The following is a 14,873-nucleotide window of genomic DNA, read 5'->3' as shown; positions in this document are numbered from 1 at the left end:
TTTGGCCTTAAAACATCCTACTGCCTCCGCCCTCCAAGAGGGTAGAGAACTGTGTGATCCACCACACCTGGCTAATTAGTGAGGGATGTGAAGCCCAGAGAAGGGAAGCACACACAGGGACGTGCAGCCATACACTCTCCGGGCAGAGGTGATGGTGGAGTAAGCTGGAGAGGTCGTTCACACAGCACAAACCTTGCCTGTGTACAGCGAGCTCCATCCCCAGCAATGAGAAAACTGACCAGGCATGGTGAAACACTCCTGTCACTTGAGCATTTTCCAGCTGGAGGCAGGAGGATCAGAACCTCAAGGTCATCCTTGTCTGCATAGCAAAGTTCAGACCCCACTAAAACCAAACAGGGCTAACAAGTCTGTTCATCGCCTTGAGGCTTTTTCTGTGAAGCCTGAGTTTGGTCCCCTGGGGCCCACATGATAGTAGGAGAGAACCAACTGTAGCAAGTTATCCTCTGCACCCCCACCACACGCACAAGTAAATAAGCATGGTAGGAAACACCCCCAACCACCCGAGTAAAAACAAAACAGCTTAGACAGCTGGTTAATCGATTAGGAGTGAGTACTGCTTTTGCACGGAACTCAAGTTCAGTCTAAGTTCTCTTCTCAGTCTATAAAAAACCACATGTATCTTCGGGTTCAAAGGATCTGGCCCTCTCCTCTAGACTCCGAGGACAGCTGAGGAGTGCAGCCACGTGCACATACCCACAAAATAAAATGGGCAGTAGTGGCACAGGCCTTTCTTTAATCCCCAGTACTCAGGAGACAGACACAGGCAGATCTCTGACTTTGAGGCCAGAGTGGGGACTCTCTACACACACACACACACACACACACACACACACACACACACACACACACACACACACACACACACACACACACACACACACACACACACACACACACGAGACAAGGGAAGAAAGAGAAAGAAAGATAAGGAAGAAAAGAAGGAAGAGACAGTAGTCAAAAAATTTCCAGCTAGAACTACAATTTCCAACATGCATTGCGCACACCACCCCGTTCTCAGCCCGCTGACTGACTTCCCAGTTGATCGTCCACAGCATCCTAATTGGCTGAGATCCCTCAGCGCTTCCCCGCCTCCAGCCTTGTGCCAGTGTGCGCCCGGGGAGCGGACATGGTGAGCAGGCCCTCTGGTTTCCCAAGGGATGAGGACGGCCCGGCCGAGCTGAAGGGATCCCCGAAGCCCTGGAGGCTTCGCGGGCAATTGGAAGGGGCGTGTAGTCAGTGGTGCAGGACCAGGTGGGAGGTGAAGCTAGGGCTCTGGTCTGGAGTGAGGGAGCTGGAAATGCAGCTCTTTGCTCTCTGATAGGGTCCCATGTAGTCCGGGTTGTACTAGAACTTATTAGTAGCCTATGGGGACCTTGAACTTCTGATTCTCCTGCCTCCGGAGTGCTGGGATGACAAACGTGTGCCACTATTCACAGCTGTTTTTCTTTTAAAATGTTTTTTAATGTTTCATAATTATATTTACTAAGTATGAATGTTTTGTATGTATGTCTGTGCGCCACGTGTGTGTCTGCTGTTCTTAGAGGCCAGAGAAAACATGTAGGATTCCCTGGAAGCCGAGTTAGAGAGAGAGGGCTGTGACAAATTGGTGCTGGGAATTGAACCTGTGACCTCTGGAAAAGCAATCAGTACTCTTAACCACTGAGCTATCTCTCTAGCATCCTGCTCCTTTTATTTTATTTAGCTACCCATTAAAGATTTTATTTACAAAGGGTCTTACCTGATGGTGTTGATGGGCAATATTGGCAAATGCCTTTAATCCTAGCACTCGGGAGGCAGAGGCAGGTGGATCTCTGTGAGTTTGAAGCCAGCTTGGTCTACAGAGTGAGAGTTCTAGGACAGCCAGGGCTACACAGAGAAACCTGCCTCAAGAAAACAAAGCAAAACAGTACACCAACACACCTGGATCACAGATTATTATTTTTTCCAAACTCGAGCTTTATTGAGTCTGAGTCCTTGCAAATACTATTCTTGGAGCCTGAGACATATACACCCAATGTCACTTGTAACATGGCTTGACTCTGGCATGCAGAGAACCCCTGTGCTAGTAAGTGAACACAGATTATTTTTAATGAGCAATTGTTTTAAATATTAATCTGTATTTCATGCTACTTGCTACTTGGCTATGACACCAGAACACTGGCAGGCCGCTCTACTGGCACATAGTGTATATAATTAGATAATTACAGAAATTAGTGCTGTGTCAGGAGCCTGACTTGGCTTCCTACTGGAGGATTTGGGAAACTGTTCAGCAGTGCTGCTTGGTTTGTAGAGGAGAGCTGCCGGCTACTCACTTTACCAAGTGATCACCCCAGAACTCGGGAGGTGGGGACAGGAGGTTTGGCAGTTCAGGGTCACCTTCAGCTACATACTGAAGTCCAGACCAGCCTGGGCTAGAAGAAATCAACCAACCTCCCTCCCTTCCTCCCTCCCTCCATTTCTTTCTTTCTTTTTGTCTTTCTGTCTTTTCCTTTGGTTTTGTTTTCTCAGATATTGTTTCTCTGTGTAGCTCTGGCTGTCCTAGAACCCATGCTGTAGACTAGGCTGGCCTCAACTCAGCACTCTGTCTGCAACTGCTTCCCAAATGTTGGGATTAAGCCCATGATTAAATACCGTGCCTGGCAAGAAACATCCTTTAAACAGATAAGTAGTTGGGTGTGGTGGCTCTGGCCTTTAACCCCAACATTGGTGAGCCAGAGGCAGGTAGATTTCTAGAGATTGGAGGCCAGCTTGATCTATATAGAGCCACTAACCAGGGCTCACAAAGCAAACAAAAGTATGCAGGGAAAGGGGTCAGGACTCTTTGGTGGAAGCAGGGGTCAGGACCAGGTTAGCCGCTGGGGATATCCAGGACTCTGAAGCAGACTCAGGCCTCACCCCACTGTCTTCTGAGAGATAGCACCAAAGGCAGATGCTGGCCCTCCCCACCCGCCCACCTTCTCTATAAATAACCTGCATTACTTCAGGGAACTTGAGACTTTCTGACCAGAGCTGCCCCTTTAGGCGGTCCTTGGAGTGCAGCTGGTGGTGACTCTGTTCACCGCCACCCTCATGCACAGGCTGGCCCCACACTGCTCCTTCGCTCGCTGGCTGCTCTGCAATGGCAGGTAAAGTAATGTGGCCCTGCCCGGGTCACCTGGTGCATGCATGTTGCTTCTTCCTTTTTAAAAATATGACTATTCTTAATATCATGTGTAGGTGTCTGCACATGTGGGCTGTGCACTGGAGGGCAGGTACCAGGGGAGGCCTGGGGGCTGGAGCTCCAGGCAGTTATGAGCTGCCCAATGTGGAGACTGAGAACCCAGCCCAGGGCCTTTGGGGGAGCCCACGTGCTCTTAACCACTTCCGACCCGGGTTCTGTGGGTTTTAATCAGTCTCACACAGTAGCTCAGGCTGTGTGTGAAAGTGTGGCAGTCCCTCTGCCTCAGCCTCCCACCTGTATTTCAAAACCGATTTCATTTCAGTTGTGTATGTCACATGTGTGTCTGTGTGGTTCGGGCCTTTCCTAAGTGAAAGTTGTTAGTTCTGGATGGTTGTGGACTGCCCGACATGGTGTTGGTATCTCAGGGACATCTGCAAGAATGGCAAGAGCTTTTAACCAGCCACTGAGCCACCTGTCCAGTTTGCACGTTCTAAACTTTGATTTATTCTTCCTATTGTGCATATAATGTGTAGGTGCCCACCCTGGCGCTTGTGTGGAGTCAGGCTGGAGAGTTGGTTTTCTCTTTCCACCCTAAGTAGGCTTCAGGCGTTGAACTCAGGCCACCAGGTTTTAGGCATGGTCTCTACATAGTCCAGGCTGTCTTGGGACTCACTTGGTAAACCAGGCTAGCCTGAGCTCACAGAGATCCATGCACCTGCCTTGGCCTTTTGAGAGCTGGGATTTAATGCAGGCACCACTCTTGATGTTTTGTAATGCAGTGGTACAGTGTGGCGGGAGGGGCTGCCTTAGCGGGCCCAGGGGGTGCCAGCCACATGGCAGGTTTAGTATAAAATGAGGCATGGAAAGGGGGTAAGAAGGGCGTGGAGGCAGAGAAAGAAGGGAACAGAGAAGGACAGAGAGAGGGGAAAGAAAGAAGGAAAGAGGAGAACATGGTGGTGCGGCAGAAGGAGTGGGAGAGACACAAGCGTACCTGACTGTTGGCTGTCCTAGGCTGTTGCTGTAGGGAGGAGCCTAGAAGAAATGCTAACAACTATGCCTGATGTCTTTTTTTAAGATTATATGTTTATAAGTACACAGTAGCTGTCTAAAGACGCACCAGAAAAGGGCATCAGGTGTGAGCTACCATGTGGTTGCTGGGAATTGAACTCAGGACCGCAGCCTCTCTCCAGTCCCATCCTCTGTGCCTTTAAAGTACACCTTGGATCTGCTCTGCCCATCTCCAGCCCCCCCCAGGCCCCCTCCCCCAGCGCTGCCAATGCCCAATGATCTATTTTCAAGGCTAGGTTCAGATTCTTTTCCTCACACCCCTAGGCCAAGTGTTCTTGACTTTCCCCCCTCAGTCTGTTCCGGTACATACACCCGTCAGAGGAGGAACTGCGGGCGCTGGCAGGGAAACCGAGACCCCGGGGCAGGAAGGAACGGTGAGTGGCCCCCAGTTTGACCCCATGGGGCCCAGGCAGGCTATACCCTCCTGTCAGGGACAGGCCTCACCCCTGCCCGAAAGCTCCAGGCTGGGGGACAATGGCCTGCTCTCCCACTTGGTGCTGCTGTGCACAGTGGCAGCAGCTAGCATCTTGTATTCTTGGCTGTTGGCTCTGGGCTGGCCCTGTGTCTAGGCTGCCCTCACACCTGCTGTGGCTGGTCTAGAGGAGATGGGTGTGTATGTCAGCTCTCACTGTCCCTGTGCTATAGACGTCAGCTCTCACTGTCCCTATGTTATAGACGTCAGCTCTCACTGTCCCTATGTTATAGATGTCAGCTTTCACTGTCCCTATGTTATAGACGTAAGCTCTCACTGTCCCTATGTTATAGACGTCAGCTCTCACTGTCCCTATGTTATAGATGTAAGCTCTCACCATCCCTATGTTATAGACCTAAGCTCTCACTGTCCCTATGTTATAGATGTCAGCTTTCACTGTCCCTATGTTATAGACGTAAGCTCTCACTGTCCCTATGTTATAGACGTCAGCTCTCACTGTCCCTATGTTATAGATGTAAGCTCTCACCATCCCTATGTTATAGACCTAAGCTCTCACCGTCCCTATGTTATAGACGTCAGCTCTCACTGTCCCTATGTTATAGACGTCAGCTCTCACTGTCCCTATGTTATAGACGTAAGCTCTCACCATCCCTATGTTATAGATCTAAGCTCTCACTGTCCCTATGTTATAGATGTCAGCTCTCACTGTCCCTATGCCTATGTTATAGAGGTCAGCTCTCACTGTCCCTATGCCTATGTTATAGAGGTCAGCTCTCACTGTCCCTATGTTACAGACGTCAGCTCTCCCTGTCCCTATGTGCTCAGGTGGGCAAACAGTCTTCATGATGAGAAGCCACTGTCGGTGCCTCGAGATGCCCATTTCCAGCTGGAGACCTGCCCCCTCACTGCTGTGGATGCCCTAGGTAACACCCTGCACAGTCCCCAGTCCCCTCCCCAGCTGCTGGGTCATTCTGCCCAGGGGGAGCTTTGGGTCAGGCGAGCCTGGAGCAGCTGGCTGAGGCTCCTGTCCCTGCAGTCCTGCGCTTCTTTCTGGAATACCAGTGGTTCGTCGACTTCGCTGTGTACTCGGTTGGTGTTTACCTCTTCACAGAGGCCTACTATTTTGTGTTGGGCCCAGTCCAGGAGACCAACATCGCTGTGTTCTGGTGTCTGCTCACTCTGGCCTTCTCTCTGTATCCTTCCTCTGGCCACTCAGCATGTGGGTGAGTGGGACTCAGGCCCCAGCTTCCCTCCCCCTCTAACTTGCCGTCTATGGGATCACCCACCGTGCCATAAACCTGTTCCAGAGTCAGAGGTATGCAGGCCACCCTGGTTTCGAACTCCTGGCTCACCCTTCAGCTCTCTGGTGACAGGTGTTTATCACTACCTGCTACACTGTACACACAGTCTGGTTTCCTTGTATCGACCTCACCCTGTGGGTTCCTGTTCCTCCAGGTCTAGAGAATCAGAAAAGCCAGAGACAGCTTCCTGGGATTTGGCCCATCTTTTTTTGTTTGTTTGTTTTTTCAAGACAGGGTTTCTCTGTGCAGCCCTGGCTATCCTGGAACTCACTCTGTAGACCAGGCTAGCCTTAAACTCAGAGATCCTCCTGCCTGTGCTTCCTGAGTGCTGGGGTTAGAGTTGTGGGCCACCGCCCAGTCCATCTTTTTGCCCAAACTTTCTGGCATATATTCTGCATCCAGAAGGATCACCAGGCCAGCTTGGAGTTTGGAAAGACCTGGTCTGTCTGCATTGAGAGCAGAGGCCCAGATATGGTGGGGACTCTAGTCTAGGGGTCACCTGGCCACCAAGTGTTCAGGGTCTGAGTCTGGGGAAACCTTAACCAGGGGCTGCATCTTGGAGAGTTTCGAGGGTAATTGATGGAGGCACTGTGTGTCTTTGGCTCTTAACTAATAAATCCTAATGGTGGGTGTGCCTGAGCAGGAAAAGGGCCCCTGGATTCACAGGAGCCTGGGGTTCTATCACAAGCATTGTCCCCTAAGGGGGAAAACCGGCTTCTGACTTTTCCATAGCATTCCAATGCCACCTCTGCTTGGGCCTCTCCCTGCCCCACCTTCCCTAGGCACCGCTGCCACAGTGATTTCTGATTGGCCATGGTTTATTAGGTCACCTCCAACCAAATACCAGTACCCCAGCCCACCTGAGCCATGTCCCACCCAAGGCCAGTTCCTGCCTGGGTTGTCTGCCCTGGAGAGGGGGTCTGGAGAGGTCCCAGCCCGTCTTTGGCTTTTTTTTTTTTTTTTTTCTTTTTTTCGGAGCTGGGGACCGAACCCAGGGCCTTGCGCTTGCTAGGCAAGCGCTCTACCACTGAGCTAAATCCCCAACCCCTATCTTTGGCTTTCTTAACTCCATGCCAAGCAAGGTGTTCCTCATGGTGACCCGACTGTACTTCAGCAGCAAGGAGGGCGGTGAGCGCTCAGTGTGTCTCTCCTTTGCTTTCCTCTTCCTCCTCTTGGCCATGCTGGTGCAGGTGGTTCGAGAGGAGACCCTGGAGCTGGGCTTAGAGCCAGGTAGGTGTGCTCTGTTGAGACCCAAGTCACTTTCTGTTTGTTTCTGCCCTCTCCCCTCTCCAGGTTTGAGACTGGGTCTCACTCTGTGGCTCTGGCTGGCCTCAAACTCACAGAGCTCCTCCTGCCTCTGCCCCTCGAGTACTGGGATTAGGATTTATCTGTTATTACTATTTTTAAAGATTTACTTTTTTTCCCTGTGCACGGATGGGTGTTTTCCATCATGTGTGTCTGTGTACCAGGATTGTGCAGTACCTATAAGGGCCAGAAGAGGGCACTGGAGTTACAGCGGCTTTTGAGCCGCAGTGTGGGTTGGGGCTGTGAATGTGGACCCTGGGAAAGCAGCAAGGGCTCCTTACTGCAGAGCCATCTCGTAGCCCTTGTCTTTGTTCGTGTGTTGCTTTTAAGATTTAGTTACTTTATGTACATATGCCATGTCTTCATGCACACCAGACGAGGGCATCGGTTCCTACGGATGGTTGTGAGCCACTGTGTGGGTGCTAGGAATTGAACTCAAAACCTCTGGAAGAGCAGCTAGTGTTCTTAATCAGTGAGCCATCTCTCCAGCACCCCTGTGTTTCCTTTTCAAGATTTATTTAAAAATTTTAATGTATGTATGTACATAAGTGTGGGTGCTATTGGAGACTAAAAGAGCTAGAGTCACAGATGGTTGTGAACAACCCTACCTAGGGCTTGGGAACCAAACTCTAGCTGTCTGGAAGAGCGTCCAGTGCCTTCTCTGAGCTGTTTCCTCAGCCCTGTTTCTTGAACAGTCCTGCAGTCTGGTCCCAGCAGGGCTGGGTGTGGGTCAGAGACCCGGCATCTGCGGAGCACATGCGGGAGCCCTGGGTTGTATCTCAGCCCAGGAAAATACGATTAGAATGGGTTGTCTGGGCTGGGGCCGGGGCCAGTGTGACAGTACTTGCTCTGTAAGCCGGAGGGCCTGAGTTTGCACCCATGTAAAAAGTAGAAATTAAAGGGGTTGGGGATTCAGCTCAGTGGTACAGCGCTTGCCTAGCAAGCTCAAGGCCCTGGGTTCGGTCCCCAGCTCCGAAAAAAAAGAAAAAAAAAAAAAGTAGAAATTAGTTGTTCATGCCTGTAAACCCGGTACTAGGGAGGCAGAGACGGGTGGATCTGGAAGAGGGAAGGCCAGCCAGCTTAGCTTTGGAAACCTCAGCAATCAGTCGACACCACTTGATCCTTTCCTTTCCCCAGGCCTGGCCAGCATGACCCAGCACCTGGAGCCTGTTCTGAAGAAGCAGGATTGGGACTGGACGTAAGTCCTGGGGACTGGATCATGTCCCCCCGGGACTGGATCTTGGGGGCGGGTGCAGGTAGGGGGAATATCTGAAGGCTGAATTCTGCCCAGTTGTGGGTTTCCTGATACCATCTCTTCTCTCCAGACTCCCTGTGATCAAGTTGTCCATCCGCCTTGGGCTGGCAGTGCTAGGCTCCTTGCTGGGCGCCTTCCTCATTTTTCCTGGCCTGAGGCTGGCACAGACCCACCAAGATGCGCTAACCCTGTCTGCGGACCGACCGCTGCTACAGTTAGGCGGGTCTCCTGGGGTGGGATGGAGTTGCCCTAGAGGCTGGGGGTGAGGAGCCTGGACCCACTGAAATGCTTGCCTTCAGGCTGCTCCTGCACACCAGCTTCCTGTCGCCCCTGTGCACCTTGTGGCTCTGGACAAAGCCTGTCGCCCGGGACTTCCTGTACCAGGCACCCATGAGGAACATGACCTTCTCTGTGTGCGTGTTAGGGGGCGCTGAGGGACCTGGGGTGTCTGAGGCCATGGGCTGGAACGATAGTGGCCTGGGGAAGGAGGGCTCACCCAAACTCCCAGCCTGCTTTGCTCTTGTTGCAGACCGTCGGAAGAGGTTTTCGACTCCCTGCGCCTCTGGGTGCTGGTGGTGCTGTGCCTGTTACGGCTGGTAGTGACCCGGCCACACCTGCAGGCCTACCTGTGCCTCGCTAAGGCTCGCGTGGAGCAGCTGCGAAAGGAGGCTGGCCGCATTGAGGCCCGAGAAGTACAGCAGCGGGTATGCACCCCGCGTTAAGATGGTCCCAGCCCTGAGGGGACCTGGTCGCAGGATCTCTGCCCTGGGAAGACCACCCCCCTCTACAATCCCCATTGCCTCCCCCTCAGGTGGTCCGGGTGTACTGCTACGTGACAGTGGTGAGCCTGCAGTACCTGACTCCACTCATCCTTACTTTGCATTGCACACTGCTGCTCAAGACCCTGGGTGAGGGGCTGGTGGGAAAGAGGGCGGGGCCGGAGGATAGAGGGTGGGAACAGGTCTGATAAGGGGAGGATCTTCAGATAAAAGCAAGGGTGTGGTGGGGTCTCTGAGTGAGGGCAAGGTTGGTAAGTAGGAGTGGGTACATGGCTTGGTAAGGGCGGGGTCGGCAGATAAAAGTGCGGGCAAGGTTTGGGGAAAGCTACAGTCAAGACAGGGAGGTTGGAGGCGGGGCCAGCAGACTGGGGAGGATGGAAGCTCCTAAGGTCCGTGGGGTGTAACCTAGGTGTGGGCGGGGTGTGAGAGCCTCGACTCGCACCGTTATGTCTGCACCGGTAATTCCTTTCTTCACTTTTGCAGGTGGCTACTCTTGGGCCCTGAGCCCTACTCCTCACCCACTGGCCCCATCCCAGCCCTCAGAGACTTTGATCTCTGTAGACCCTGCAGACGAGGCCCAGCAGACTGCAGCCCAGGTCGCAGGGATCCTGGGTGGCCTACTCACACCCCTTTTCCTCCGAGGTGTGCTGGCCTACATCATCTGGTGGACTGCTGCCTGCCAGCTGCTCTCCAGCCTCTTCGGCCTCTACTTCCACCAGCACCTGACGGCCTCTTAGCATGAAGGCACGGCATCTGATTTCTGCCCACCAGGCCTGGGACTCTGGTGTTTGTGCCTCGGTGTCCTTAGATGACCTAAGGGTTGGTGGGGGAACTCCCTACCATCTCTCTCACCTCAGTGCCTAGGTCATGAACCTCTTGAAGCAGTCTCCCCTGGGTCATGATCCCCAAGTGTGTGGGGCACTTTTTACAGAAATGTCCCAGAGACTGGGGAGATGAGCGGGGAGCCTGGACAGTAAGAGAGGCCTAGGCAGGAGTGGAAACCTGGAGGGCAGGGGTGTCTAGGAGAGAGCTAGGGGTGGGACTCTGACCTAGCGTCCACACAGCCCTGGCGCCTGTCACTGTCACCGTCACCAGGAGGGAGGACAAGAGTGTCTGTGCCTGTCTCCTCAGCACACTTGGGAGGCTGCGGCAGGAGGGTTAGACTAGTAACAAGACTGGAGAACAAGAGAAAAAAAAGGGAGTCATGAAAGCTGAGGGGAGAGATGGCTACCACCCTCCAAAGCTGTTTAGATGACAGCTGTCGTGTGTTTTGAGGCCTTGGTGACTAAGGGTCACCTCCAACTCCAAAGCGGTCCTTTTGCTGACTTGGTGTGTGTACATGTGTATTTATGAGGTACGCAGACCCTCCTACATTTGTAAATGTGTACTGAGAATAAAAAGGAGGGCTCCTGCACTGCTGCCTTACCATGTCGCCAGTGTGGTCTGGCCCAGTCATGTTCCAAGAACCAACCAGTGCTCAGTCAGCCTTGAGCCTCCAGGTCTCATGCTGGGGAGAAGGCCCTGGTTTCTGTCCAAGAGGACTTAGAAAGGTGACTGCCTACGTGCTTGTGAACACGGGTGCTATGACACAATAGATGTATGTGTGAGAGCAGGGATCAGAGGACAACTTGGCATGCAGATCCGAGCCTTCTGCCTTGAGACAGGGTCTCTTATTTACCCCTGAACCCTTCAGGTCGGCCGTGCAACAGGCTTCAGGGAGTCTCTGGTTTCCACTTCCACCTTGCAGCAGCAGTGCTAGGATTATAGACTTTGCTGCTGTCCCGCTTTATGTGGGCCCTGGGGACTTGAACTCAGGTCTTCACGACTGCAGCAAGTATGGCTGACGTGTGTGGTATAGAATCAATGGGATTTCCTTGAAGGTCTGTCTGGAGTCTCCCTGCCTCCCAGACTGACCTGACAAGGGCTGTGGATTCCCATGGGAATCAGGGACAAGCAAGGGAAGAGTGATGCCCAGCAGGGGGCGGAAAAAAGCAGACACCGCTGGAAAGCAAGGCTCTGCTCTGCATTTCAAAACGTAGGGGCACTCCGTGGTGCCAAAGGGTCCTGCCTCAGACACCGATGAGGGCTGATTGGGGCGGGGCCTCTGCTGAGCATGATGGAGCTCAGCTGATGACGCTGGAGGTAGGTGGGCCGGCCAGCCAGCGCTTTGTAAGAACTAGAAGCTGGTATGGATTATATATCAAATATGTAAGTAAATCTGAGGCACTGTGTTGTTGCAGACTTAGCTACATGGCTACCATATTCCTGGATCTCTTGTCTTTTTTATACTGGCTAAGGAACGCAGGGCTCCTCAGTATAATAAGGGCTCTGCCCTTGAGCCACGCCCCCCCCAACTGGGGGACTCAGGCTCCATCTATGGCCATCAGTTTATTCCCAGTAGCCTGTGTCACATTTACATCTGAACAGAAAGAAGCACAGAGCGCCTGGACGACACACCTGGAGTCCACAGCTCTTTCACAAGGATAGCCAGGGTTCTGGAGAGATGGCTCAGAGCACTGGCTGCTCTTGCTGACGACTCAGGCTGTGCGTGCACCCCACAGAGTGGCTCATGGTCATCTGTAAGTCTAGACTAAGGGTCGCCTGCCTCCTCAGGCACTAGGCATACATTCCTGCAGGCAAAGCACCAAATAGTGACCTCTTGGTGGTGGTGGCATACACCTTTAATCCCAGTACTTGGGAGGTAGAGGCAGAGAGGCCAGCCTGGTCTACAAAGCAAGTTCCAGGGCAGCCAGGACTACACTGAGAAACTATTTAGGAAAAATTAAAACAAAAGTGCTAAGTAGCTTCACCCTGTTCCAGGGCTGAGGTTCAGATTGGGGGGGTGGGGAATGAGCCAGAGTTGAAGGAGTGAGAAGCAGGAGTTATTAAATTTTTATTAAATATACTCTGTTGGCACAAATCTTCAAAATATATAAACATATATAAACAAAGTATCTTCATGGCATCAAAATAGAACTCCAGACTGGACAGTGACCATGGAGAAGGGCAGCCACAGAGGCAGAGAGCCCCTAAGCCAGAGCTACTGGGGGTATATGGGGAAGCAAGAAGATCAGGGACCCATGACACCCTAGCGTCTCCTGCCCAGCCGGTTGCCTGATGCAGGGCTTGAGCCATCTACATGGTGCAACCTGTTGGGGTGGCCCAGGAGCTTCCGTCACCTCCAGCCTCCTGGCATGGGGTGCCCAGCCTCTCCATCCCAATATGGGGCCAGGCAGGGAACAGAGTGGGCAGTACACTCACAAGAGCACAGTCCCTCTAGCCACCAGAGGTTGCCAGGATACTGGGGGACATGGTGGGGACGCCCATCACCATACGAGGAGGCAGAGAGATGGCCGAGCATCACAGGCACAAGGTAAGAAATACAGAACGAGCTAGGACCACAGCAAGAACTGCACATGCCTGGAGGTCAAGCCACCCTGCTCAGGTCCTGCATGTGAGACGGCTGCCGTCTGTCCATCTGGCTGTGGGAATCAACACCCAGGTCACCGCACTGCACAGGATAGGGGGTTTGTATGTGCAGACCTGGGGCAGGATAAGTTAAAAACTAGAAACTAGAGGCAGGAGGACTGCTGTAAGTTGGAGGCTAGCCTAGATAACACTGAGGAGCAGGATAGCCAAGGCTTCTAACTGGGACTGTCCCAAAGACCCTAAATCCAGAACCCCAGACCCCATGAAAGGTAATAGGTTCCTGTGACACCAAGGGAACCCCAGGAGTTCTTGAGAAAGCTGGCTGGTGGTCCCTGGGGACCCTGCCAGTCCCAATTCCCCGGCCATGGATATATCTGTACTCACTCATACAGGAAAAGCCACCCATCTTGGGGCTTCATGTGGCCTGGCTGAATGACAGCCTCGATGGGTATCAGGGCCTCACAGAAGGCCCCGAGTTCTGGCTTGAGCAGTCTCAAGAGCTTGAGCCCACCTCCATGGATGCTGTGCATATAAGAGGCTTTGGGCCTGCGTGTGGCCTGACTGGTGTGCCTTGGGAGATGCCCCCCGTGAGTGACGACACCCACATAGGCATTTCCAGTGGGTCAGAACTTGACCCCTTGCCTGGTGGCCATGGGGCCTCCTGGAAAGGTTACAAGCCAGGCAGTTGGCAACGGTCATGTGCAGCCCTCAGGAATGGGATGGGCACAGTGCTCTGGGGAGAAAGCTATGTGAGCAAGAGCAGCCATTTGTCACTGGGGAGAGGGTGGGCAGGTGTGGTGGAGGACTGAGGGACAAAAGTACGGCCACCACTGAGCAAGCTGAGACCCTCCAGTGCGTGGCTTAAAGGAACAGCCATCACATCTGCAGGCCGGGCACCGTCATGGTAAGAAGGGATGGGCTCTGAGCCTGGTGTGCCAATGGGCACTAAAGTCAGCAGCACGTCAAAGGACACAGAGCCAGGAAGTGCACTTGACCCATTAGGGGCCTTTGGGTGATGCCTCAGGAGACTCACCAGCCAATAGCAAGGAACTGAAGGGAGGGGACAGCCAATATCCATCATCACAATGTCACACCCTAAGGGCCAGCACTTGGCTATGGGCCCCACAGCCCCAAGCCAGGTCCCGCCCTCCTGCCCATCCTCAAAGTACCACAGCGCTGCTGCCGGCACACAGCTGCATGCCCTTGGTCTGACAGCTCACCGTCCACGGTTGTCTTAGCCTAGCTCTGCAGCTGGCGCAGCAGGATCTGCATGAGGTCGAAAGTGGTGAAGCTGATCCCCACAGCAATCGGCCCTTTCAGCCAGTTCATGCTCAGACCTTTGTAGAGCCCCCGCACCGCGCCCTCCTCACGGACAATGGAGCGTAGCGTGCTCAGGATGGAGCCGTGCTGGTGGCCTGTGACACCTGCTGTCTGCATGCGCCGCCGCACCACGTCCAGAGGGTAGGAGGCCGACTGCCCGATAAGGCCAGCACAGGCCCCGAAGACCATGCGCTCAAAGGGGTAGGGCTGCGGGCGACCACTGTACTCTGCAGGGCAGAGGGCACATGAGTGCCATACTTGCAGAAACTAAGGCCCCGCTTCCTGGCCACCCTTTCTTAGTTCTCATGCTGGGAATGGGACCCAGGGGCTCGTGCACGCCAGATGAATGCTCTGACCACTGACCACACCCTCACCTAGCATAACACACACTGTGCAACAGAGAGACTTACAAGGTGGCCCGGGCTACATGTGCAGTAGTTCCCCCCCCCCAGGGGGTACAGGTCTCCACCCATCACCTGGGTGGGAGATGCCTGGCCCCTTAAGTACAGGGCTATACAGTGTCCTCCTGCATGAGGACATGCCTACGCCTGACTTCAGTAAGCTAGTGAGGACTGTCGCTACAGCTGTGTGGATGTGGTCTCCACCCTAGTGTCCTGCTGAGGACGTTGGGCCATCTACTGCTCCATCTAGAGCCCTAGCACAGCCACACCACAGGAAGAGGACAGACAAGCATGTTGCTGCCAACTCTCAGATCATGACGGCCAGGGATCAACAACCACTTGGTACAAGTACAGCACAGGCTCTGACGACAGGTTCTATTGTCAGCTGGTGTTCTGTGACA

The 14,873-nt window shown here is 53.4% G+C and overlaps 2 protein-coding genes across 14 annotated transcripts in view; one reads left to right on the top strand and one right to left on the bottom strand.

The window, feature by feature from the left end:
* Positions 1–14,873, bottom strand: part of Slc25a42 (solute carrier family 25, member 42) — a 38,725-nt gene that overhangs the window by 3,430 nt on the left and 20,422 nt on the right. For 2 of the 4 annotated variants that reach the window (XM_063275744.1, XM_063275746.1), the window contains one exon: positions 12,192–14,298. The exons of 1 other annotated variant lie outside the window; for it this stretch is intronic. In XM_063275744.1, the coding sequence (XP_063131814.1) occupies positions 13,991–14,298 (308 nt within the window). In that variant the 3' untranslated portion in view covers positions 12,192–13,990. Of the gene's footprint in view, positions 1–12,191; positions 14,299–14,873 lie in introns of those variants that run through there. One more of the 4 variants, NM_001127590.1, reaches the window with a different exon arrangement.
* Tmem161a (transmembrane protein 161A) lies at positions 996–10,736 on the top strand. 10 transcript variants are annotated; one of them, XM_039094719.2, is made up of 12 exons: positions 1,079–1,150; positions 3,043–3,146; positions 4,543–4,623; positions 5,508–5,605; positions 5,794–5,875; positions 7,062–7,213; positions 8,426–8,486; positions 8,614–8,757; positions 8,843–8,956; positions 9,073–9,247; positions 9,355–9,451; positions 9,806–10,736. In XM_039094719.2, the coding sequence occupies exons 1-12, from the start codon at positions 1,148–1,150 to the stop codon at positions 10,057–10,059; spliced, it is 1,365 nt and encodes a 454-aa protein (XP_038950647.1). In that variant the 5' UTR covers positions 1,079–1,147; the 3' UTR covers positions 10,060–10,736. The 10 variants fall into 10 exon arrangements, with proteins under 10 accessions (XP_063131662.1, XP_038950647.1, XP_006252976.1 ...); XM_063275591.1 differs by having other exon boundaries at positions 1,113–1,150; positions 5,477–5,605; XM_006252913.4 differs by having other exon boundaries at positions 1,113–1,150; positions 5,477–5,605; positions 5,719–5,875.

This window comes from Rattus norvegicus, chromosome 16, assembly GCF_036323735.1.
Source record: "Rattus norvegicus strain BN/NHsdMcwi chromosome 16, GRCr8, whole genome shotgun sequence".
Classification (NCBI taxonomy): Eukaryota; Metazoa; Chordata; class Mammalia; order Rodentia; family Muridae; genus Rattus; species Rattus norvegicus.
The sequence above is the reverse complement of the archived record's forward strand: the minus strand, read 5'-3'. Positions and strand labels throughout refer to the sequence as shown.